This window comes from Electrophorus electricus, chromosome 5, assembly GCF_041902795.1.
Source record: "Electrophorus electricus isolate QZ-2024a chromosome 5, ASM4190279v1, whole genome shotgun sequence".
Classification (NCBI taxonomy): domain Eukaryota; kingdom Metazoa; phylum Chordata; class Actinopteri; order Gymnotiformes; family Gymnotidae; genus Electrophorus; species Electrophorus electricus.
Window position 1 is genome coordinate 6,688,512 of NC_137501.1, and position 26,199 is coordinate 6,714,710.

The 26,199-nt window shown below is 45.6% G+C and overlaps 1 protein-coding gene across 3 annotated transcripts in view; it reads right to left on the minus strand.

Annotated features, from left to right (window-relative positions):
* Positions 1 to 2,504: 2,504 nt before the first annotated feature.
* Positions 2,505 to 26,199, minus strand: part of notch1b (notch receptor 1b) — a 33,201-nt gene continuing 9,506 nt past the window's right edge. For 2 of the 3 annotated variants that reach the window (XM_027002822.3, XM_081714002.1), the window contains 32 exons: positions 25,833 to 26,095; positions 25,379 to 25,717; positions 23,538 to 23,660; positions 23,003 to 23,236; positions 22,613 to 22,768; positions 22,258 to 22,443; positions 21,853 to 21,966; positions 20,121 to 20,234; positions 19,618 to 19,851; positions 19,310 to 19,420; positions 18,314 to 18,506; positions 17,907 to 18,052; positions 17,708 to 17,821; positions 16,833 to 16,952; positions 16,428 to 16,580; positions 16,092 to 16,320; positions 15,359 to 15,560; positions 14,794 to 14,947; positions 14,523 to 14,707; positions 13,929 to 14,061; positions 13,277 to 13,534; positions 12,953 to 13,065; positions 12,051 to 12,622; positions 11,210 to 11,590; positions 10,947 to 11,095; positions 9,556 to 9,769; positions 9,148 to 9,235; positions 8,553 to 8,709; positions 6,932 to 7,230; positions 6,321 to 6,468; positions 6,103 to 6,200; positions 2,505 to 5,538 (listed from right to left, as the gene is read on the minus strand). In XM_027002822.3, coding sequence (XP_026858623.3) covers positions 4,195 to 5,538; positions 6,103 to 6,200; positions 6,321 to 6,468; positions 6,932 to 7,230; positions 8,553 to 8,709; positions 9,148 to 9,235; positions 9,556 to 9,769; positions 10,947 to 11,095; positions 11,210 to 11,590; positions 12,051 to 12,622; positions 12,953 to 13,065; positions 13,277 to 13,534; positions 13,929 to 14,061; positions 14,523 to 14,707; positions 14,794 to 14,947; positions 15,359 to 15,560; positions 16,092 to 16,320; positions 16,428 to 16,580; positions 16,833 to 16,952; positions 17,708 to 17,821; positions 17,907 to 18,052; positions 18,314 to 18,506; positions 19,310 to 19,420; positions 19,618 to 19,851; positions 20,121 to 20,234; positions 21,853 to 21,966; positions 22,258 to 22,443; positions 22,613 to 22,768; positions 23,003 to 23,236; positions 23,538 to 23,660; positions 25,379 to 25,717; positions 25,833 to 26,095 — 7,324 coding nt within the window. In that variant the 3' untranslated portion in view covers positions 2,505 to 4,194. The remainder of the gene's footprint in view (positions 5,539 to 6,102; positions 6,201 to 6,320; positions 6,469 to 6,931; positions 7,231 to 8,552; positions 8,710 to 9,147; positions 9,236 to 9,555; positions 9,770 to 10,946; positions 11,096 to 11,209; positions 11,591 to 12,050; positions 12,623 to 12,952; positions 13,066 to 13,276; positions 13,535 to 13,928; positions 14,062 to 14,522; positions 14,708 to 14,793; positions 14,948 to 15,358; positions 15,561 to 16,091; positions 16,321 to 16,427; positions 16,581 to 16,832; positions 16,953 to 17,707; positions 17,822 to 17,906; positions 18,053 to 18,313; positions 18,507 to 19,309; positions 19,421 to 19,617; positions 19,852 to 20,120; positions 20,235 to 21,852; positions 21,967 to 22,257; positions 22,444 to 22,612; positions 22,769 to 23,002; positions 23,237 to 23,537; positions 23,661 to 25,378; positions 25,718 to 25,832; positions 26,096 to 26,199) is intronic. The other variant, XM_081714003.1, reaches the window with a different exon arrangement.

A 26,199-nucleotide genomic window follows, 5' to 3' on the forward strand; every position in this document is an offset into this window, starting at 1 on the left:
CCAATATATAATTCAGAAGGAAATTTGTTGTGATCACGTTCCCATTGTCATTGCTGGGGTCTGTTAGAACTACCCCCCCCCCCCGCCCCCCCAGCTTTGGGGTCACAGTCTCTTGTGCCCTTATCACCACTGGGACAAACCTTAGCCTTCCAAATTCACTATATTCCCTCTTTCAATCCCTGGTATTTCTTCATTGATGTTTGTATTATGTAAGCTTGTCACATCTATTGCCGCTTCTGTTTTTTGTAACTTATCCATGATCACTGTTTGCTTCATCATTATTTGCTTGTGTGTTTAGATCTTGATGTTGAGCAGGGTTGCTTTCTACTACTCTCTGTGGCTCCTCTCATGTGGAGCAAGGGGTGTTTAGCACATATACTTTGCAAGTTTCTGTATGTGATCCCTGCCACTTGGATGTGTCTCTGTGTATGCTGTTCCCACCAGCATTTGGAATCCTGCTCCTAGGTGCCTGATTGTCTTAGGGGCTCCTTTGCACAATCTGCACCATGTGTCTTGTCAGTTGTGATACACCCTTGCTTCGATCGATCTAGTGCTTATTCTTGTGTTGCCATGATTAGTGCCTCTGTGCTGTCCTTCATACCTGTATTTTACAGTGATTGGTAGTCTTATGTCAGCCACCTCTGCTATCTGTCAGTGGTACTTTTTATGGAGGGGCTTACTTCCTCTTTCTTCATGGTCACAGATATTTCATATCTCATCCTAGGCAGTGGATTTTACACTTTGTAGTCGCTTTTACCCTCCCTCTGGCTTGTGTACAGCCTCCAGATGTTGGATTTTAGGTAGAAAGCACTAGGCATTGTGAGTTTTCAATGCTTCTGAATTAGTGGTAGGAGGAGCCTGTTTATATATCAAAAAGTAGATGTTTAAATCAACATTCATTCCATGGGGTTCTAAAGCTCAAAGAGTGTAGATGAGTTATTTTTCTTTAAGTTTCCTAATTTCACTGCTGCCTTAGCAACATCTGGCAATACATACAGACATGTCATTAATGCATGGTCCATATGTATTAAAATGCCTTGCCACTGGAAATGACAAATCTTTAATTCTGATGGTCCAGAGGTGTTCAACAAACTGGCCAACAAGCCTTCCCTTGGTTTCTCCAATATAAAGCTGATTACATTTTTACAAGTAATACAATATACAACTCCTGCATGAGGAGGAATGGGTGATTACAAGTGAACCTTTTGTACCAGTTATTTTAGTGACTGGGTTAATATATTTACATGTAGCACATCTAGAGTGGTTGCAGGCTACAGTACCACAGCCAGTGTTTGAATGGTCATTTATATCACTCTTGACAAGCATGCAAATTAAGTTTTTTGTCTCGTCTGTAGAAGATTAGTGGAGGATCCTTAAAAAGGGATGCTTTGTCCTGGAGGATTCTGAAGTGTTTAAGTATAATATCAGCTACTGTTTTATTTAGAGAATGATATGTCAGCACCAAGGGAATTTTTGTAGAATTAACAACAGATTGTTTATAGGTCAGTGCATTTACTCTCTGAACTGGTAAAACAAGGCATCATCTATGGCTTCCTTAAGAAACCTACAGTTTTGAAGTCATTCACACATTTCCATGCATTTCTGGAGGAAGTATTCATTCTTACTGCAAATACATTTGTCTAAGTAGCTATGAGTAAGGGATGGAGTTTTTACAGGCATTGGGATATGTGCCACAAATAGGAATGAGAGTCTGTAGGTTCATAATAGATGGCTGTATTTAAACAAGAATTTTCAGACTTCTCTGAAACATCCAAAAAGATTATCCTCATGCCAGATGTGCTCTACTCCATGTATATTCAACAGCTGGGTGGAACTTGGAGAATGAAGAAATGAACAGTCGGAGGTCTTTTAATGTGCATGTAGCAATACCAAAAATTCATTAATGTGTCTCATATACTGTAAGGGTACAGGTCCAGTAAATTGCTCAAAAATGTTTCTCAATGAATACAACAAAGAGATTTGCATAAGATGATCCCATTTAAGTTCCCATACTAACTCCTCTTTTGTGAATAGTACTTGGAGTCAAAGGCGAAGCGGGTCATAGTTAACACAAGTTCTGACAGTCTTAAGAGAATAGAGTGAGGTAGTAAAAATTTCTAAAGAACGGGACATTTCAAACAGAGGTCCTCTATCAGTTGTGCGAGGAAGGTGCTTCTGTATTTCTAGGAGAAGAAACCCATATGTTTTTGTGTGTGTATTTAGTGCGAGTTAAAACCAGAGCTCAGATTAAAACCAATCGTAGAATTAGCCTAAAGAGGCATCAATGTTTCAAACAGATGTCCAATGGAGAATTGTCACTGACAGTGTAATTTAAGATTAAGTCTTAATCTATTTCTGACATTTCTGTCCCAGACCTATCTGGAATTTGTCTACCAGGCCTAAAATGATATGAGGGAATGGAAACAAGAACAGGAAATAAGAGAAATTTTAGCAAAATAGTACATACCCATGCATTCATATGGACAACATCAAAGACTCTGAAATGTGATATTTGTATCTTTTATTATTTCAAGAACATTTACAGATTGACAGTAAAACAGACAGAAAATATACTTTATGTAAACTACAAGTTTGCTGATTGGTCACCTTTACAGATTTGCATACAGACGTTTTACTTTTTTGGAGGGATCAAAAAGTATATATATATAGTATAAGTCCACAATAACCCTTTTTCAACATAACCAGTTATTTAAAGTTAATATCAAACTAATTGTCAATAAATAGAAGATTTTACAGCATCTAATTATGTTATTCTTAATCTATATGGGATGTAAAGTAGCCTCTAATTATTTGTATACATCTTATATCACCTCTAACTCAGTGATACTGAGCAAAATATGTTCTCTGTCTGTGACAGAAAAAGAACTACTGATTGACAAAATCTCCAATTTTGATGACACCCTTAAAACGTAAGATTTCTGAAACAAAATCCTGTTTGTATAAAACAAGTCCATTCAGTCTATTTACATTAGCCATAGGCTCCAACAAATCATATAATACAGGAAAGAGAGGTTCAGTGGGAAGCCCCTCCAGATGACCCCATATATTTTGGCCACTTGACCAGATTAGTAAAATGGAAAGGGAAGGATAGAGACTGCTTTAAACGGTAAGCTGTTTTAGGGCATTTTCACACCCATACTTTTTAGTCCAGTTACATCAGACTCAGGTTCTGGCAAAGGAACTAAGGAACTATAGGTGTGAAAACACCCTTAGACATGGTAACACAGAATAAAGGACTCCATATCCTTGTTTTCATCCCACCATCAGAGTGGAAGCTTTAGAAGCCTGCTTTTCACAGGTACTTTATAAACAAGCATGGAACATAAATCTCTTAAAGGAACTGTACAAATGCTCATATGTTAATGAATATCAGACATTATGACTACTCAAAAAGTAACATCTACTTTCAACAAAACAGAAACATAGGAACTTGGCCAGGTAAAGAGCAAGATAAAATGTTAATTAACTGGTTTCAGATACACAGACTAGGTCCTGTCTTAAACTAAAAAGCTTTCATTGGTCAATCCCCATTGATAGTGTAATTTAGTCCAAGACAAGCAGTCATCTGTGTACATAGAACTGGACCCAAATTATCACCTGAAAAACCTCATTGGTCTATTATTCTTGATCTGGTAACAATGAATAAGCAGCTCCTTTGGTTGTTAAAATAAATCACCATCTACTTAAGATCTGTAATACTGAAAACTTTATTATAAAATGTGCTGTATAAAATGCCCTTACGCAAAATTATGTAGAAAAGAAGTGAAGGCCCTTACGCAAAATAATGTAGAAAACAAGTGAAGGCGAATGACTATAAAATAAACGGCAAATTTCAAGACCAATAAATACCCAGTGTGTATGCCAGAAACCACAGAAAGTTTAAATGATAATCTAAAATCTTACAAAGAACAAAACGGTACTTTTACTCTTGACACTCTCCTTATTGACCAATGATTTAATATGAAGTATTCCAAATATTCTCAAGCAGGTGGAAAAAGTATAAATAACAAGACATTAATAAATAAAAAAAGAAAAAAACCGCCCCCCCTCCCCCAAAAAAAATCTGTGGTTAGTACAAAAGACAGAGTAGACCTTTCATTCAAACAGGTTTACTTTTCAAAGAGTGCTCTTAGTATATGTACAAAAAATGAGTCCTCTCTCAACCAGACTCTGCTACTTAAACTGCTCAGGAATGTGGCTGATTTGGGATTGCATGCTGGTGGGTGGACTAGAGATGCCCTCTGACCAGTCGGACACGTTAGAGTGAGGTGAGGAGCTGGACCACTGGTCGGGCGAACCGGGGGAAGGTGTGAGGAAAGGATGGTCGGGCCCCTGGAGCTGGTGGCTGGGGGTGTTGTTGTCCATGGCTGCAGAGTAGCTGTGCTGGGAGGGGGGCGTGAGGAATTGCGTGCTGGCCATGCTGGATGCCAGGGCCTGGGCGCTCAACAGCTGCGTCTCCTGCGGGAGGATGGTGTGGATGGGTATAGCGCTCCCCGTGCCCTGCTGCAACTCGCCCGCGCTGACGCCTAGCTCGGTGCCGACGAATGCCTGGCCTCCGCTTGGCGCGCTGGAGTTCTGGTGCTGCAGCTGGATGCTGGGCTGCGACTGCTGCCTCTGCTGCAGGCTGGGCTGCATGGGCTGCGGCTGCAAGGCATGCGGCTGCGCGCTGAGGTGCGTGCTAGCCAAGCCCTGGTAGCTCATCATCTGGGGAAGGGTGCTGGTGGTGACACCGCTATGCAACATCATTCCATGGTGGCTGGGCTGGTGCAGGCTGCCCTGGCCCTGGCCGTTCCTCATGGCCCCGAACTGGCCCTGCTGGCCCATGCCACCATGCATTCTGCTCAGCCACTCGCACTGGCCATTCATGGCCCCTGAGCCATTCGAGCTGGCCACGGGCAGATGGGTGAGACGCGGGGGCAAGGGGTCGAACTGCAGACGGGCCAGCTCCTGCTGCTTACTGGCCATGCCCAGGTGGCTGACGCTCATGTGGGCTTCCGGCATGGCCTGCAGGTGAGTGAGAGGCATTGATGGTGACTGCTGAAAGGGCGAGGTCATCAGGGGTGACGAGGCAACGTCTGAGATGTACCCATGGGGCGACTCGAGGGAGTCGACGGGTGAGAGCACGGCTGAGCTTTCCAGCAAGCTCCCTTTCCCATCATGGGTTTTCTTCTTCTTGGCCTTCAGGTCCTTGCCATCCTTGCAGATGATGCCCTTGGCGCTAGGCTTTCGGGGCTTCTTGCTCTGAGCAGAAGCCTTCATGTTGCCCAGGTAGGCATTAGGGGAGCAGAGAGGTGGAGAGAGGGTGGTGCTGAGTGGTGCGCTGTGCATGGGGGGACTGCGCACCAGATTGTACTCATCCATGAGGCGCACAATGTCATGGTGCATGCGCTCCTGGGCGATGTCCCGTGGCAGACGGTCCATGTGGTCAGTGATCTCACGGTTGGCGAAGTGGTCAAGTAGGACCTTGGCTGTCTCGTAACTGCCTTCCCTGGCTGCTAGAAACAGAGGCGTCTCCTCCTGAAATACAACAGACTCCTGCTGTAAGTAAGAAGTTCCCTTTTTCCCTTGAACATTTTTCACTTGCAGTTTTTATACCCCTTGCTAATATACCATGCGTATTAGAAATATTATGAAAAGTCAGTATAGTCAATATAGCTTCATTTAGTGAATTCTGCCAATAGGTTTTTTCATCTAGAGCATTTGTAATTTGTACATTATGGTAATCATCAATGAAGGAGAGTAACAGAGCAGTATTTTTAGTATTTGTACATAACTGGACTAAAATTATATGTAGAATTTTTGGGGACTAAAATTATAAGAGAGATAACCTACTTCTGAACCCACTACTTTTGTGAGTTCATTATTTTAAGGTACATTTTAAGTGGGAATGAAATAAGAGACAATCACCACTATTACACATTTTTCACATTAAAGTCACTTTAAATGTATAAGTCTAGGAGTTCTTTCATGTTTAGTTTTGCTGCGTTGACTTTTAGATGCCACACTTTCATGTCACTACTTTGAGTTCCTGTCTCCTTGTCCTCAGGTGGAGGCTCTGGGTGGGGACCAGCACTACTATACCTTGTTGTTCTGCATGTCCTTGTTGGCTCCATTCTTCAGCAGCACCACAGTGGCGTCCACGTTATTGACGGCCGCGGCCCAGTGCAGAGCAGATTTGCCTGCCGTGCAAACACAAGCATCCCATTTACCCCTGCATGAATGCATGGAACGTTCCGGCAACAACACCGAACTGTCTCAAGAACTGAGCAGAGCAGCTGTCTCTCTCCAGTGTGTCTTACCAAAGTCGTCGATGGCGTTGACGTCAGCGTGGCAGTTGATGAGCTCCTCTACCATGCCCTCCACAGCCAGTCGGGCCGCCAGGATCAAAGGGGTGGTGCCGTCATGCATGCGCGCATCCAGGTCCGTGGCCCGGTTTCGTATCAAAATCTAGAGCAGGGATTTAATTGAAGAGACCAGATTTGAGAGCTCTGAGAGGATCTTAGAGAAGCAATGTTGCCTTATCTACTTTAAAAAAAACCTTGTCATGTGGTGATTTTAACCTGTGTTATCTTTCTAGGTTTCCATACAGACCTTAACATATAAAAATATATTGTTTATGAACTTTCACACAACCTTTTGACAAATCAAGTTATATTAAATAAGAACTGAAATGACAAATAATACTATATATATTTTTAATATAATAAAAAATGCCATGCCTACAATTTTCATGATGAAGTTAATGGCATATTTTCTCCAGACCTTTTGGATATGGGTAAGATTATTCATGTGCAGGAAACTGGCCTGCAAAGAGCTATTACACTGAAAAACCTCTCACTTTTCAGTTTGATGTGGGGTTCACTTCAGTGTGACCCAAGGTGTGTACTGTACACACTCAATGTTTACCCACCTGGAAGACCCCCTGCGCATCGGCTGCTACTGCAGCATGGAGGGGCGTCCTCCCCATGTTGTCCTGGATGTTGGCATCAGCACTGGCCTCCAAGAGTCGCTTGGCAGCATCCGAGCGGGCGTAACGGGCAGCCAGGTGTAAGGCAGTCTCGCCTGTACGGTCTGTCTGGTTGTGCAAGTTGGCACCCTGATAGATGAAGTCGTTGATGACGTTGGCCGAAGCATCCTCCTCTTCCTCACTGTTGCCGGTTTCCAGGCCACCGCCGCTACATGAAGCAATCATCAACGGCGTGAAACCATCTAGAGGAGAACCGAGAGAGAGACACAGAGAGAGACACAGCGAGAGAGAGAGAGCAGGTGGGGAGAGAGATAAACACTACATCAGTATCACACATCTAAGACAGAGATAATGCACCAACGCTGAGTCAGTGTCCAAAGCTGGTCTGAATATTGACAGGATATTTTCACAAATACTATTATCAAACCTCTGAACTATACTCAGCAAGAGAAACATTTCCAAAGCTCTCCCCTATTTCCCAAAGTGCAGAGCCCATACCCCCAGCCTGTAAGAGGCAGGCTAAGGGCAGGAGCAACCCAACTTGCTCCCATCATCCTTCAAAGAGTCGGAAAGATTTCACCAAAGCAACAAACAAATCGAAAATGGATTGGATGTGTTTGCCTCCACGAATCACCCCAGATCTCTTCGATAACGGATTCTGATCAAGCGCTGTGTTTTATTTTCCTTCTTTTTTCCTCTTCGCCGGGCAGCTTAGGGAGGTGGGCCAGGCTTTTGAAAACCACCGCGGCTGGTAAAAGTGAGCATTATTATCCCTAAGAAGCAGCTCGCCACGGCGCTTTCGACAGGGGTTTCTCTTCTTCAAAAGAACAGCTATTCTCAGATCCAACCTGATTTGGTCGATTCCAGCACATCGATCCAAAAGGTGGGGAAATAAAGAGAAAGAAGGCAAAACGCTTGCAAAAGCACTATGCTTTTGTTTTTTTCAGCATTCTTCAGTAGCTTTGATGATTATTGAGAGAGAACTTATATGTTTGATATTAATTATATCACGTGTAAATAGAACTTAGATATCACAGGACAGATCGTTAAGCTTGGAGAAAATGGGCATATTCCCCCGGGTTCACTGCTTTCAGTAGGATTCTTTGAAGTGGATCCCATTTCCCACTTGGCCCTGTGCATTAACTCCTAACCAGAGCTCAATTCAGTCCCTCACTGATACACACGCACACAGACACGCGCGCGCACACACACACACACACAAAAACACAAGGTTGTAGTCTCACAACTTTATATTTAGATTGGTAATATTATTTGTTATCATTTTATATCTAATGGAAGTGATAATGATATAAGTGGTACTGAAGTGATAATTTATACTGTATCTGACTGCAGCCTCACTAAAGGCTAAAATAGTATTCTGATATTTTTCTTTAACATTTTTTCCCCCAATTTTAGACTTACTGACAAAAAAATTAAAGAAAAATAACAAACCCCTATTTGACTGATGCTTTATTATATCCAGTTAAAGTCCCCTTGACCTTAAAGTCATTTTACACTTAACATCAAACAGACGGACACTTCCTAGAGCCCAGCAGCATCCCACCTGGTCCTCGGACGTTGACGTCCATGCAGTCATTCTCGATCTCGCCCTGAGGGGGTGTAGGGGCTACGGACGGGATGCGCAGGTCAGCTGCGTCTAGGTGCTGCTGAGTCCACTGCCGATGGTCCTGCTGGTCATCCAGACTTAACATTGCTTGCTCCTGTCACAAACACGCATGCGCACGCACACACACACACACACACACAGGAATCAAACTACCGGAAACTAAAAAAGCAATTATTTCTATAAACATTATCAACTCATTATATTTTTTGTCTAAAATATGTCGTCTCAGTCATTTTAGGTTGCCCAAATTAAGCCTTATATTTAAATATGAACAAAGAAAGAGTGATACGTACACACATAGGTGTGCATGCATACGTGTGTGTGTGTGTGTGTGTGAGTGTGTGTGTGTATACACATACACGTACACAAAACACATACTGTTAAACAATGGACTGCATCAAATAATATTTATTTTCTCAAACTTTTTTCATGTAATTTTATGTATTTTATGTAATTAAGACAAGTTGTCATTCACTGACACCTTTTTTCTTTCATGAATAAAAAATTTCAGAAGAATCGCACTTCGGCTTACCCTGAAGCGCTTGGTATCCGTCTGCTCTTCCTCACCCCATTCGTTCTGATTGTCGTCCATCAGTGAAATATCAGAGTTCTTCAGTGGTCTGTAATTACAGATACATTCCTTCAGAACAGCAGGTGGGACCTCCTTCCTTGAGCCCAAAGCATCCACCATCACCAAAACCCCTCCCTTGGTAAAACAGCCCCCATCTCTTCAAACAAGCCAAGTAATTCAACTACCTTCCTTGTCATTACAGTAGATCATTTAAGTAGCCCCTCTTCTCAACTCCGACACACCCTGAGTTGCCCATAAGCTTTACGGTCCATTTTCGTTTGGTACACTTATGTAGGTGCTGGGTGGTGGCACGGAGAAAGGCGTTCAGAAGGGAAAAAAAAACAAAAAACCCCAAAACCCCGCACTCACTTCAAGCCGACTGAGTCCTCGCCGACGGGTTCCCTCCTCTTCTTCTTGCTGGGCTCGCTGGTTTTGAAGCCCTCAGGGAACCAGAGCTGGCCGTGCTCGCGACGGCGCTTGCGGGAGGCCACCATGCCCACGGCCACGAAGGCCAGAAGCACCAGGCCGGCCAGTACCACGTAGAGCGGGTAGAGCTCAGAGGTAGTTTGCGTGTCGCTCTTGCCTGGAAGGGGGGACGACATGTCAGAGCTAACAGCCCCCAAGCCCACGCAAAGGTCGGAGACATGCGCCGAGCCTCGTGCAGGGAAAAAATGGTCCGCACAGAGGTGGTTCGCGGGTGCTCGCCCCTGCGGTCTGGCGCGGACGGACGAGCGGGGTCTGAGGCGCCCGTCTCTGAACCACACGCGTGCCATTCGGTAATCATCGGAATTGCTAAGTACTAATTCATCAAAAAAAAAAAAAAAATGTGCTGGCAAATAGGAAGGCGAGAGAGGAAAAAAATAAGAGAGAAGGAACACCTCCTCTCACGGCTTCTCAGCCAAAGGTACCAGGAGACAACTTTACCACTTCTTCTTTAAGGGGGAAAAAAAGGAGGGATTAATGAACTTCAAATTACTGCGCACGCTTTAAGCTGTAAAGACGAAGGATTTATTAGGATTTTCAAGATAACAAAGACTCCCAACTTCTAGCACACTCCCGATCAATTCTCCTGCGTTTCTCTTTTTTTTACCCCTCCTGCCCCTCTCTCTGTCTCTGCTAACGATTTTGAAATGATAAACTCTCCTCACCTAAACCCTTGGAGATGCACTAAGACCTGGTGTTACATTCAGAGAGGTGAAGGTTGCAACAGTCGTCTCCACTGCAGCACCAAGGCCATGTTGAAGTGTGTGTGTGTGTGTGCGTGTGTGTGCGCGTGTGTGTGTGTGCATGCATGCGTGTGTTTGAGAGTGAGAGAGAGAAAGATTTTCAGAGAGCTGCATTGGTGGTGGGGAGGTGTTGGGATCTGATTTATAGCAATTAACCATTTTGGTGCCTGCAGTCAGTATATTTGCCTACGGACTGAGGGATTGATTGTTTAGTTCATCTGATGAGTAATTACATTTGCTCTACAGTTTGAGTACAAAAAACCCCCAGAAACTTCAAAGTTATCCACATAATCCCTGCAAGGAAGGTGTGCAGTGTGTGTAAGTGTGTGAACATGCGTGTGCATGTGTGTGTGTGAACGGGGTGAGGTGGGTGGGTGTGTGTTAATGGTCAGGCCAGGGTGTATGCTGTTGGAACACACATAGAGCAGAGAGCCAAGTCTCGATTAACAGCATTACATATGAATGCCAGGCACACGAGAACTCAAAGCCTGCCATAGTGTGTCAGGCTTTTGTGTGTGTCTGTTTGTTACTCACTGGTGACAGCCTCGATGACGTATGGCATGTTGAGGTTCCCACTGGAGGCGAGGGCCCCCAAGAAGGCTGCCACATCAGTTGCACTCTGGAAGCACTCGGCTGACTGCTGGTAGCACTGGCGGTTGTCAATCTCCAAGTACACCACCGAGCTGGCCCAAGAAAACAAAAACCTGTAATGAAACACGCTCCCATTTGCTCCGTTTAACACCCTGCCTCCCACCTCGCGACACCACCGCCCCACCTTGCCTCCTCCACTCTCTCACCCTTTGATCTGTGCGTGGTCCTGGTCGTGGCCAGCTGAGCCCGAGGTGTCTGGCCAGATGTCGAGCGAGCGCTTGACGTTGTGCTTGCTGAGCTCGTGTGGACTGCCATAGTAGGGGTAGATCATGAGCTCACCGCGTACGTCCTGCCGGAACGCAACGTGGGTGCGGAGCACATGGCTCAGCTCACGCAGGAAGGCCGACGAGTTGTTCCGCAGCTGCTCGGGCGGCACATGCACCACCAGCACCAGGTGGCCCGCTGCCCGGCGCTCGGGTACGTGGTCGGCGCAGTCCAGCCCATCCCACTCACACTCGCCATTGTTGCAGCCCTGGTCGCAGTGGCCGTCTGCATAGTGGTCCTTGCAGTACTGGTCATACAGCGGGCTGGTGGGGACGGGGCACAGAGGGTTAGGATGTTGTCCTGCCAGGGCCCAGCCGCACGGGCCCGGAAGAATGCTGAATTGCAGTGGAGGCCTTCAATGGAGGCCCACAGTGACAGCAGAAGTAAAGGAACCCTTAGGTTTGACCTGGGTCTAGAAAATTAATCTGGATTCATTTTGCCCCTTAATTAAACTGGTCTTGAACAAGAACAGTAACGGTTAGTTTCCAAATCATGGATCGAGTCTAGCCAAACTGGCCCTACGAGCTTGTGTAACAGATAATTTCACTGTGTAATATTTGAGCCTCTTTGCTGTACATTGATTAGGTCCTGGACTAAATGTCAGTGGTAATTCATTACTGAAGAAAGTGACTAAAAATGTAAAAGAAAATGACAAGGCACGATTGGTATTGCAACCACAAGTCCAACACTCATACAAACACACACACACCCTGACACACTCACTTGCACTCGCCGCCACTGCCCTGGCAGTCGAAGCCGTCGTAGAGGCAGCCTGCGCTGTGACACTGCTCGTCGCACTTGCCGTCATTGAAGTACCTCCAGCATTGCAGGGCGGCGCTGCAGTTCTGCCAGGGGTCACGGAAGTTGAGCGAGCAGTCACCACCGTCCCAGTCACATGCGTGACTGTTGCATGCGCCATCGCACACCTGGTTGCCCTTCCTGGCCTGGCACTCGGCCACGTCGCAGTGCGACACCACCTCGGGCGCTGGCGTGACGTCACGGCCAGGGCCCCCAGCGAAGCCATAGTCCAGCACGTGGCACAGCAGGCCATTGAAGTCGGTGGGGCAGACGCAGCGGAAGAAGGGCGCCTCGCTGCTGGGCTCGCACGTGCCACCGTTGTAGCAGGGCTCGGAGGCGCACGCGCCCGCTGACGCCTCCTGGCACTCGGCTCCGCCGAAGCCTGGCACACACAGGCACCGCGGGCTTCTGGGGCCGGAGACACAGGTGCCACCATTACGGCAAAGGAGGCTACCGCAGGCCTGCGCGTTGTACTCACAGGTGGAGCCGGTAAAGCCCTGACAGAGGGAGGCGGAAGGATTTAGAACGCACCTCGTAAACGGAAAGGAACAGGAAGCACAGCGAGTATCGTAGTACATTTGATGTTACCTCAGCTGGCATAAGGAACACAAGCGAATACAGTGCCACTGAAGGTGACTATCACAAAAACACAAAAAATCCACAAGTCTATAACTTCTGCATACCTTAAAAAGCTTAGGTTTAAGGCGAAGCTTTTAATCACACAATTACTTAACTGATAAAATTATAAATGGACTAATTTAATTAATTAGTTGACTTAATTAACAAATATCAATTCAGGTGGAATTTATGGAAGATGGGACACTTACAGGGGGACATTTACAAATGAATCCATGAGGAGTGTTACTGGCCACTGCGCACGTTCCTCCATTCCGGCATGGCTTCCCCTTACAGCCGTCGAACACGGTGTCGCAGCGTTGGCCTGAACAACCACACACACGCAGGGACACATCAGCCTCCCAGAGTTTACATCTTACAACAAACAGTAACTACAATCTCTGTAACTGCTAAGAAGCAAAACAAGACCACACTCCAACAACCGGCGTTAAACTCGCTCCAATCCAGCATGGGCGTGAACGCGTACGGTTGTGCGGTAAACAGCGGCGGCGATCACTACAATGTACATGAAGCACCTGTGTAGCCGGTGCGGCACTCGCAGCGGTAGTTGTTGGTGAGCTGCACGCAGCTCTGCGTGCCACGCGGATCGCATGGGTTGGACAGGCACTCATTGACGTCGCCCTCGCAGCGCTCGCCTACGTAGCCCAGCGGGCACTCGCAGTGGTAGCCTCCCACGCGGTCCACGCAGCGCCCCTTGTTGAAGCACTTGGGCTCGTGGGTCACAGGGTCGGTGAAGGGGATGCAGTCATCGATGTTGATCTCACAGTGGACGCCTGGAACGGGACGAGGGAGGAGGGCGTTACAGTAGAGATCACCCACCAAGACAACGAGACCAATAAGAGAGCCTCTAGCTCATTTAGCATAAATATGTCAAGTCATATTATGTAAATTATGTAAATCATTATGTAATTACGTAAATTATGCATTTTATGTATCTCTATGTAACAGACATCTTACCTACAGAATGTGATTGAATATACCTTTTTACATATAAATAATAATAATACATATTTACATATAAATAATAATAATAAATAATCAATCAGAAAGGAAAGTTTAAGTAAGCTGGCTACTGTCAAAGTCCTAATTTTAAAGAAGCATGAAATGGGAAATGGGTAGACAGGTGAGAGGAGAGAAGTGGGGGGTGTGGGGGGGGTGACAGCTGACCTTGTGTCCCCCGGGGACAGGAGCATTTGTAGGTATTGACGAGGTCGATGCAGGTGCCCCCATTCTGGCAGGGCTGAGAGAGGCACTCATTGATCTCGTTGGAGCAGTTCACTCCATGATAACCTGGCACACACTGCAGGAGAGAGAGCGAGAGAGAGTGAGAGACAGAGAAAAAGAGGAAGAGAGAGAGATAAAAGAGATCAGTGCCAAACATGAAAGAACACCATTTTTGTTTATCTGGCTTTGTTCCACTGTCTTGCCAGACAATTGGTTCCTTTATAATGGAACGGAGATTGATATTAATATGCACCTTCTGTTAAGTCAACAGTGACCTTGTCTATTCATCCCCCTTTCATACTGTAGGAAATTAATGAAACCAAAAGGAAAACGTATCCAGCGTGCTGACAGAAATATTGGGCATATCAGGAACAGAATTCAGGCCCATGTGTCAAGACCACTGATATAGGATCAACCTCCCTGTTTATACATAATCAAATGTAGTCAAATTTAGTCATCAAAACTGATCCTAGCTCAGCATGCTTACCACAAGCAAATAACCACAAGGGCAGCAGATTTCCCTGCATGCAGACTCACCTCGCAAGAATAGCCTCCCAGGTAATCGGTGCAAGTGGCCCCGTTCTGGCACGGGTTGGGGATGCACTCGTCCACCTGCTCCTCACAGTAGCTCCCCGTGTAACCTGCCTGACACTGGCAGTAGTGTGTGTTCCCTGCGTCCAGGCACTGGCCGGAGTTGCTGCACAGGCTGGCAACCTCTACCCCTGTGGGCAGGACAGAGGTGAGCTGAATCAGGGCACGCTCACGGGTGGGCGGGCACAAACACGGGCATGTCTCCTGGTGACCCTACCTCGCTGCTTGGCGGCCACCTCGCAGGAGACGCTGGGCACGTCGCAGTAGAGGCCCGTCCAGCCTGTCCGACACTGGCACGAGTAGGTGGTGCCGCTCTGCCGGCAGGTGCCGCCGTTCTTGCAGGGGGATGGCGTGCACCAGTTCACCAGGTCCTGAACAGCATGGGACACACGCAACGTTCAATTCATTCATCCGTTCCGCCATTCTTTTGTTCGTTCATTCATTACTTTTTTTTCAATGAGGTGCATGTCAGACAGCCATTCTATTAGAAACAAAAAGCATTATTTGCTCTGTCACTACTCCCACTATTCTAATAATCTCATTTTACATTAATGGCATTTAGATTTGTGAGAGGGGATTTTTTATATATATATATATATATATATATATATATATATATATATATATATATATATATATATATACATATATATATATATATATATATATATATATATATATATATATATATATATATATATATATATATATATTTTATTTTTTTTATTTATTTTTTTTAATTGTTTGTTTTAATATTCCAAATTAAAATTTTAGTGTAGCACCTGGCAGTTGAAGCCATGGTAGCCGTGTGGGCAGGTGCATTTGTAGGTTCCATAGCTGTCTTGGCAGGTGCCCCCATGCATGCAGGGCTTGGAGTCGCACTCGTTGATGTCGTACTGGCAGTAGGCGCCTGTAAAACCAACCAGGCACAGGCAGCTGAATGTGTTGATGCCGTCTACGCAGGTGCCGCCGTTAAAGCAAGAGCTGTTCAGAAAAAATGAAAACAAACAAAATAAACAAATATGAAAATGAGTGCAGGGTGGCTTTTGTAATATCAGGTGGGTGTTCTTGTTGTTTGGGTATTATTACCATTATTGTAAAAAGCAGTACTTTTCTGTTCATTTCTGTGCTGCACTGCCTAGTCGTTTGTCCACCACCGGGGGTGCCAATGGACAACACAAGCTCAGGCAGGGCAGTAACATTCCTATTACAGTTTGCTGGTACCAGACCATGTGATAGTCTGCCAGCTCTCTTGTGTGCCTCAAAATGGGAGGTAGGGCATAAGGGGATGGTTGTGGTACCTGAACTGATCTTAAATCAGATTTTTTTTTTAATCAGTTTTTTTGCCTGATCTTAAATCAAATGTCAAAAACAAATGTCAAAAACAATTGACCATTGTGGGCAAAACAGTGAAGACCTGTGAGCAAGTCAAGGTTGCGATTTACACACGGGAAGCCGAACTGAGTGTCCCCGAGTGGACCAGAGTGGAGAAGCCGAGTGGAGAACGGAACTCACCTCTCAGTGCAGTCGGGTGTGTTGTTCTCACAGTGGATCCCGCTGAAACCGGGTGGGCATGTGCACGTGTAGCTGTTCACGCAATCGGTGCAGTTGGCCCCGTTCTTGCATGGGTTGCTGTCACACTCATTGATGTCTTCCTTGCACTTGGCACCGCGGAAGCCTGGCAGGCATGTGCACGCGAAGCCGTCCACGGCATCTTTGCAGAAGCCGCCATTGCTGCAGGGATCTGGGCGAGAAAGTGGAGCCCAGGGGTGGGGGAACCGGGTTACACGGCACCGGAGAATATAGGGGTAGGAAAGGAGGAAAGAGAGGATGAAAGGGGACGGGGCTTACTGGGCTTGCAATCGTCGACGTCGGTTTCGCAGTTTTGGCCTGTGTAGCCGGCTGTACAAGCGCACCGGTAGCTGCCGATGGAGTTCTGGCAGGTGGCGCCATTGCGGCAGGGGTTCTTCACGCACTCGTTGATGTCTATCTCACATGTCTGGCCTGCAAATGAGGGAGGCGTGCTCAGATGCCTCAAGGGGCAGGTGTGACCTCCACATGCACCAAACATACTGACTTCCTTTAAAAACATCTGTGGAGTGAGTGCACAGCACTCAGTGTTCTTAATAGTGGAACAATGTTGTGAATGGGATATTTTGGTACTAGGTAAGTAGATATTTCAGTACTAGGTAAGGGGGGATATTTTGTGTGTATGTGTGTGTGTGTGTTTGTGTGTGTGTGTGTGTGCTGCCTAACCTTGCCATCCTTCACGGCACACGCAGGAGAAGCTCTCATAGTCCTCTGACTCTTTACATACCCCGCTGTTCTTGCACGGCTTGGGACTGCAAGGATCTAACAGAGTTTCACAGTTCTCACCTGCAAAACACAACGCATCACCTTAATTCCTGTCTTAATTCCTGTTTTAATTCCTGTTTACAGTGATCACTACCATTTCTATTCGCACTTTAGCCATCTCCAGCTCAGAGGAAGATTCCATCACGTTCTTAGCAGATCTTAGCAGCGCTATAATTAGCCAATGACACTGGATTCACAACTGGTGCCTTTAAAGATCTGCTCCCTCTCTGAGATATCAGTGCCAGCAAGAGGAGCTTTCGCAGCCCATCTCCGTTTCCACAACACCAGGCCCCTACAGGAAGCCGGCAAGGCTTCCGGCCATTGTCCTGCCATTTGCTTTTCTGTGAGAGAGGAAGCAGGCAAACAGGAAATGTGTCTACTACTGTTCCCACCCAACCAGCGCCAGACCTCCCCTTGTTATTCCACCTCCATCTTGCGTGGATTTTTCCGCCAAAAAAAAAAAAAAAAAATCTTCTGCAAATTTTTCCTCTCTTGTTATCAGCAACATTGGTAAGGCACACTGAACAGGCCAGTGTCAACACAGAGATAACTGAGTGGAAAGAAGAGGAAAGAGGATGCGTGAACGCTGCTGAACCTAAGCATGGCCTCCGGAGCACGTTTTCCAGCATACCGATGTCTCAGAGGGAGAAGATTGCAGCACAAGCTAATAAAATGCCGAATTTGCGAGAAAAAAAGCCCAGTCCTAACGTGTTAACTTCAAGGCACACTGTCAAAAAACAAAGGAGGGGTGGGGGGTGGTGGCGGGAGCCTCGTACCTGTGTAAGGCAGCAAACAGTTGCACTTGTACCCAGCCACGTCATCGATGCAGGTGCCCTGGTTCAAGCATGGGTTGGAGGCACACTCGTTGATGTTTGTCTGACAGTTGGGCCCTGCGATGGGAATGGGCGACTGGTGTGAGATGGGACAAGCGAAGAGACCATGGGGTTGAATGCTAGCAACCGAAGTGCTACTCACCACTGAAGCCAGCTCGGCAGGTGCAGACGTAGCCACTAGTCATGTCCTTACAGGTGCCTCCATTCATGCACGGGTTGGACTCACACTCATTGTTGTTGATGTCACAGTTGCTGCCACTCCAGCCAGAGTCACAGATACAGTTGTAACTATAGGCAAAGAGGAGTCCCCCAGATTAATCAATGTTGGATTATTATAAATTGTTATATTATTATATTTCTTTTTTTAACCGAGCACATGCTGTTTATAACACATACATAAAAAGTCACTATTAGGCCTGAGGCACTTTCAGGGCAGTAATGAAGAATTTGGCTTTCAGCATGGCTAACATGGCTAGCATGGTTTTATTTGTCGAGACTTTGTTGCTTAACAGTCTGTAGTGTTTGTAGAGTGGTGAGGTTGATCGCTACCCATTGACTCTGTCTTCACAGTGTCCGTGAATGCAGGGGTTACTCAGGCACTCGTTGAGCTGGGACTGACAGGTGGGGTCGTGATAGCCCTCTCGGCACTGGCAGGTGAAGCCATTGACGCCATCGATGCATGTTCCACCATTGTGACAGGGGTTGATGGCACACTCGTCGATGTTGATGTTACACATTTTTCCTGTGTCAAATAACAAAGATTTATGAATGAGGTGTGAACGACAAGGTGAATGTCAAACCCTAACCACCCAAATCAGATAATGTAACATAATGTAACATTGTATAATAAATACGATAGATTGTCTTTAATTCAAATTGACCTGGAGCTACTCTAGATAGCCCACTGAATAAGCTGATTCTCTGGTTGCTTGTCTTTGTCCAGTGGGCCGAAGCCTGAGGCCAGCCTTTAGCCTCCACCTGAAGCAGCGCCACCAGGCAGCTGACACAACGCACAGCAGAAAAAGAACAGCTTCGTTTGTCCTTCGTTTTTAAAGCACCCGCCAGCTTCCCGCTTTTAAGAGATCGACTTACACAGATCTTTTCTGCTTTTAACCACCCACCCATCTCCACCCCCTCCACCAGTCCCCAGGAGATCTTTAGCCTGAATGGGGGAGTGGGGCAGCTTGCATGTCGGAACGCCAGGCAAGAGACTGGGAGGGACTGTAAGGCAACACCGTAGCCAGGGCAAAGTGTGCACCCGCTGGCCAGCTGTCTCTCCACGCCCTGCTTTATGCCCAGTTCACCTGGGGAATCTTTTGTCGACTCCCTTCTCCCAATCTAATGGAGAACTGCCCTCAACGCCAACAACTAATTGTTGCTGTTACAGTTGATAACACCACAGGACAATCTCACCTCTGACATTCAATTATTATTTCAACTTATGGTTTTAGGTACTGAGTGACCATTTTTGAACAGTTCTTTATATATCTCTTCATGTTGGAATCTGTTGAGCCATAAAACGTGTGTATTCTCAAGCCCACCCACCTGTGTATCCAGGTTTGCAGGTGCACTCATAGCCGTTGATTTTGTCAATGCACTTTCCATAATCACACGGATTGCTTTTACAGTCATCCAGATTGATCTCACAGTTAACACCTGTGAAGCCAAATCTCATTTCAATCAGCCTGTACAGCAAGGATTATTTCAAGACACACTTAGATGGCAAAGTGAAGTTGTTAAAGGAGAACTCCACATGCCTGAATCTATAAACCAACCAGTCAAAAAATAATCCATCAATAATCAAATGTATTGCTCACAGAAACAATGGCAACATTGAAAGTGTTTTTTTTCACCTGAGGTTCCTCGAGGGCAGATGCACAGGTAATTGTTCTCGCGGTCCTGACAGGTGCCTCCGTTCTGGCATGGCTGGCTCAGACACTCGTTGACGTTGGCCTCGCACAGTCGGCCAGTGTATCCTGCATGGCACTGGCAGGTGAAAGCAGCCAGGCCATCCTTACAACTTCCATAGTGGCAGGGGTTGGACAGGCACTCATCCACATCTGTTTCACAGTGCTGTCCTGTGTAACCTGGAATAAAGGTTAGAGAATAAAGATTCCATTCGTTTTACTAATTCTGTTTGACTGCATTAGTTCTTGTCTAAAAATAAGTTCATGTTCTCATGTCATGTTCTCAATGCTGGTGCCGGCAGGTGCTGGTTGAGTGTTCAGACAAACAAATTCAATGACTGTGCTGTAACTGGAGTGCTTTGAAATAGTGGTGGAACTGTTGGGCAGTGGTCCTTAGGCAATAATTTCAATTTAAAAGGAATGTCTTTTAACAGCAAGTATGGTCCTACCCTCAGTGCACTGGCAGGTGTACACATTAGGTCCGTCAACACATTTGGCCCCATTTTTGCAGGGCGTGCTGGCACACTCGTCAATGTCGACCTGGCACTGGTTCCCAGAGAAACCTGGGAAGAGATGCAGAGGGAAGGGTTAGGGAGGAGAGTGGGTGGAGGAGTTATTTGGATGATCTCTCCAGACCACACTCACTTCATTCCACCACACTCATCCACGCAATCCTCAACAGGCCTTCATTAACACCTCGCCTCACAGCCCACCCGCTCAGAATCCTTCCCACTCTCTCTTTCCCCCTTCTCTCCATTACCCCCTCTTTTTAAGCCTTTTTTCAACAAATCCTCATAGGGGGAGAGAGGAGTTGTAAAAAATGTAAAAAGTGGGGTAGAGAGCCTTCCAAGGCCTCCTGACCAGGGGCACCAGACAAAGGGGAACTGTCTATTCAATGAAATGCAAAGCCTCGCCGGTTGCTGCTTTTGTCCCAGAGAACCTTTCCATCACAATACGCATTCTCCCATCCTGCTCTTCTCCCCTCTCTGGGGCCTGTCGCTCCAAAACAGCCGTCCATGACCTGCAACCTCTCTCTATTCAACTGCCTCATCATTCAGGATCACCCAGCAGGAGCACTTTTTCTCCCAGTTATTCTTAATCTTGCACTAACAACGTCTCCTGCTTGTTTGTACAGTCTGATCACATTAAGAAGCACAGCTCTATCAGCAAGGAATTCTGAGGATCTGTTTATATTTTGAAAAAGAAACCTGAGTTGTTGTTCTAGAGTTCGCATCTAGAGGTGGCCATCTGCAGTTTAGATAACTAACCCCTAACATTCCAGCACTTATCCCAATGAAAATTCCTTTCCCCCAAAATCTGGTGCGTTCGCGCTGTACCTTGCAAAACCAACAGGGATTTCATTCAAGCTTGTGAAATGGCACGTTTCAAAAAGCTCCATTGTGGTTGCCATGGATGCCATTCAAAAGGAGCCTGGCCCCACATCCCTAACGGAGCTCTGATTTGCATCTGAAGACAGAATGGAGAGGCCTAAACTCCATTCCCCAGCACCCCACACCATCACAGCTCCTAAACACTCAGAGGGTTTAGAGGCTCTGTAGGCCTCTCCTCACCTCCTTACACAATTTCGCCTGGCCTAGCATTGTAACCTGCTTCCCCCCCTCATTCATGCATGAATTCCACTGCATCTCAAATGCACTTTTCACTACAAGATGTGATTGTCTTTCTCTAAAATTAAACCTTTTATCTGCTTTTATTGGATGCCTGTTACTTCTTCACTGGAACACTTTTGGAGGGAAAGTATATTATTCATGGGTTCTCACAATAGTATGCCACTAAATTTTATATCTGATTATGTGATCTCAATGGAATGCCAGGTTTTCGTAAAAGAATACCAACAGAATACTAACTCTGGTATATAAACAGACTTTCACTCAAACTTACTCATTAGTCTCATTAGGCTGATTCCTCATATCAATCATAGTCTACTGATAATTAACATCTAGGTAAATCTGGAATATAACCTGCTCCACACAGGGAAAATTCTCTTTGCACGATATGACTGTAAACCTGTAAAGCCACAATTCTAACTTTTCAGAAGTGCTCATATGGATTTTCTTAGCATTTTTTTCTGGGCCTGGCAAAGCCTGCCTGCGGGCAGGGATTATTTTCCCCATTTCCAGCACTGCCCAAAAGGGGAGTAATCGACCCCCTCGTGCTCACCTGTGGGGCACTCGCACTGGTAGTTGTTGATCTTGTCGATGCACTTCCCATTGTTGAGGCAGGGCATGCTGGCGCACTCATCGGTATTGATCTGGCAGAAGACTCCTTCGTACCCTACCAATTAGCATGGGCAGATAAGCTTCAATGCTAGCGAGAGAATTCATCAGGGCTTAGTGTTTGCTGTATCTTTTTGTGTAATAAATAGAGCACGCACAAGCTCTCTTTGCGCAGGCCCAACAATTGTCAGCCTTTTTACTTTACCTAGACAAATCAAAGATTGACTGCAATTTACAAACATCATTGTGTATAATTTCAGAGAAGATACACTATAAGATACCCTGAGCTACTGCATACATGTTGCTGAATGCCTTAACGTGGCTGACAAACAAACAAGAGTTTGTTTACCTGCCATACAGATGCAATGGAACCCTCCAATTTGGTCCAGGCAGGTAGCGTCATTCTGGCATGGATTGGACATGCACTCATTGATGTCTAGTTCACAACGAGCCCCAACATAGCCCTGTTGGCACCTACACTGGAACGAGCCTTTCGTGTTGAGACACTTGCCCCCGTGTTCACAGGGGTTCGCACCTATGGGAAAACCCGGTAACAACAAACCCTTTCAAACATGAAACCACATTCCACAGCAGTGAGCTTATACACTATCGAACATATGAAGGTTATTGAAACTGAACATTTTGGGGGCATTTTTTATCTCTCTCTTTCTCTCTGAAAAAAGTCAAGGCGGTACAGTTCTCACCCAGAGAGCATTCATCAATATCTTGGTCACATGCGGAACCGAAGTAACCCAGAGGGCAGGTGCAGATAGCTTTGCCATTGACTGGGTTGGTGTCACAGTTGGAGCCTTTCTGACAGGGGTTACTGATACAAGCGTCATCCAAGTGACACAGCAAACCTGGAGTGCGTGCAAAATGGTAAACATAAAGTCAGTGCAAAGAATACAAAATTATTTATTTACATTATTATTTTCAAATAGAGTTCTACACAGGGCAGTTGGTTTCCTTGGTGGAAAAAAAAACAACTTCCTAGAACCTTAACAATTACAGAGAACAGAACAGATGGATGTACAAAATAATCTTATGAAGGTTCACAAATATAAAACGGACCACATGTATCAGCATATCCAAACCTGTTCGGCCAGGAGGACATTCACAGAAGAAGGAGGCTACTCGATCATGACAAGTGGATCCCTTGTGGCAGGCAGCATTGGCGCAGTCGTCGATGTTCTTGCTGCAGTCATCACCTGACCAGCCATTCACACACACGCAGTTGTATCCACCCTGGGTGTTGAGGCATGTGCCTCCATTCTGACAGGAGTTGGGCATCAGATCGCACTCGTTGACATCTTCAGTGCAGAACTGACCTATCAGAGAGCAGTGCTATAATACCCATGACACGTGTGCTAAACAAATGTGCAAAATCCAAACACTGAGCTGACAGTCATCTAAGGTCTTATGTGACTGTATACTGGCATAATGAAACATTTTTTTGATTGTGGGTAACCATAAACCAATTTTGTTTGTTCATAATAATAACTTTGGCTGTTAATTATATTTGGAATATAGTGAAGTTCAGCATTATCGGTTTTTGTGTTTGTTGTAGAATGGGAGTATGGCATTATAACTATACAAACAAAGCAGTAAATAAATGGGTGAATGTCATACCTGTCCACTCTGGTTTGCACTGGCAATTGTAAGTGTTCACTCCATCTACGCAAGTTCCTCCATTAAGGCAGCGATGGTCTTCACAGTCATCAATGTTCTCCTCACAGTTTTGACCAATGAAACCTATGGAGAAGGGCTATATGTTGCTTAACCACTCAACTCTCAAAAATCCCTATTTAATTTAGTAACGAAATAAAACAAACACCTCATATACAAGTTCTTAGATGCGGCACAACTTGACAATGTAAGGACAGTCTACTTTTTTTGTTAAAATTTCTCCCAAGTTTCTATCAACTTTCAAATGTTTATATTAGCTTTATAAAATACTGGACAAAAGATTAGTAAAATCACACATACAATCTATTGTTTCATAATCTAAACAAAGGGATGCAGTGCTTGTGAAACAGTTATGAACTATAATAGTCGTTAGTGTTCTTGCGGTGAGCTGTCTTCCTTTTCTGGAGAGAATAGCAGCGCCAGTCTCATATCAGAGCCACCGATGACAACGAATCCAACTGACACTAACCACAGTTTCCTTTGATTTTTTACAAAACTAGCAGGCATGAAATGGTTCCTGCTGTTTTTTACTATGAATGATAAATAGCCAGATATTCACTGGTACACTAAAAAGACATAAGAAATACCAGTTCTGGGGATTGTCAATGAAAATAAAAAGACTGATAAAGCTTGAGCATGATCCAGATAATCTTAGGTCTGAGTGAGTTCTGCATGGTTCTATATGGGGTCCACTATAGATGTGGTGACATAAGGGAAACCGTGTGTGTGTGTGTGTGTGTGTATAAGCTCCATGTTCTACTTCTAACCCAAAGACAGCACCGTGAGGATGTTGTCGTTCAGACACTTCCTCACGATAAGCTCTAATGCTTTCCTGCTGACCAGTTCACACAGAGGCAAGGCTACAATGGGAGTTAACTGCAAAGACTAGACCAAGGCTGGGCTTTCATCCTGCTGACAAGAGAACATGTTAGGACGGATAGTACAACCAAAGTCCCACAGTGGTGGGAAACACTAACACTACAATGTTATTGTAAAACTCTGTCAGCTCTTATAAATCTCTGACAGTGACACCAAGCTGCTATGCTATGTTTTGTCTTTACCCATTAGCAAAAGATACGTACTCTAGCAAAGATACAGAATCATAGTGGAAGACCCACAGGAACAAAAAGATGACAATATCCATAAAAGAATGAATTGTGCTGGCTTGCATAATTATATCCAGTCAGGCTACTGACTGGGTCAACAATAAAAAAGATTTAAAAGCCTGTCTAGCTAACGAACCAACTAGACACAAGTATTTCAGATTATTGTGATCCTGGCCTTTTCAGTGCTGATACTGCGGAAGGATGGAGTATGCATATAAGCCCTCTAACAAATCCCAGGGGGCATCCTGACCAATGTGCAGGGGGCATCCTGACCAATCTCAGACGTACCACAGATTTTCTGTGGTGTTTTGATGAATCACAGCATTCATATGATCCCACAAACATGAATAATTACCATAGAATTAATGAAGGCCAGTCTTTAACCAGGGCACATCCAGAGATGCCAGTGTCTTTTTAAATATTTCAACATAGTGTATACTGCAATTTCAATATGTAGCTCTATTGTCTCAAGAAAGTATTTTTGGTAATATTGTGCAGCCTTCACTAGATGCAGCCATTCTGGTTTTTTTTCTTTAAATTAAGACAATTTTTATAACCAAAACATAAAATGCCATAGTGTATCCATAACCCTAACCCTAATCCCCAATATTCTTCAGATGTAATACCAACAATCGTGCTAACGATAAATGAACACATTAACTTATCAGGCTTGCCTACCGGGCAGACAGGAGCACTCGTAGTTGGTGTCCCCTTTCTGGACGCAGGTCCCTCCGTGGTGGCATGGCGAGGGACTACAGGGCTGGTAGAGTGTCTCGCAGTGCTTGCCTGTGTATTCAGCTGGGCAGTTGCAGCGGTAGGCGCCTACCTCATTTATGCACACGCCACCGTTCTTGCAGGGAGACGGGGTCTGGGCACACTCGTTAACATCCTGTTTGCAGGTCTCGCCTGAGAAGGCGGGCAAGCAGGTGCAGATGTAGTGGGAATCAAATGGCCTGCACTGACCTCCATTGGCACAAGGATTTGAGGCACAAGGATCAGCCTGCTGGCAATTCTTACCTGGAAACGCCAAAAGAATGTTCAAGAATCAACAGATTTTCTGTACCCTCGACAGTCTGATATAGAGATTAGGTATTGATCCTGGTGGGTGGATTGGGGGGTGCGAAGTTCTTACCCGTCCAGCCAGGTGGACATTTGCACTTGAATGTGTGGACACTGGTGAGCTCACACGTCCCTCCGTTTGCACATGGCGAGCTGCGGCACGCATTGTCGGTGGGAGTGAGGCACCGTGGGTCCATGAAGCCCAAGTGACAGCGGCAGACATAGTCCACTTTGTTGTCACGAATAACCGTCTGGCACACGCCACCATTCCAGCATGGATTCTTGAGGCAAGGGTTGGAGAACTGGCACAATGGACCCACAAAGTCCTCAGGACACCTAAAATAAATCGAGTGAGACAAGCAGTGCTTTACAGAGAACTGCAAAAGACACAAACCAGAGCTGAAGAACATTTGAACATGACTGTCTTTCCCACAGGATGT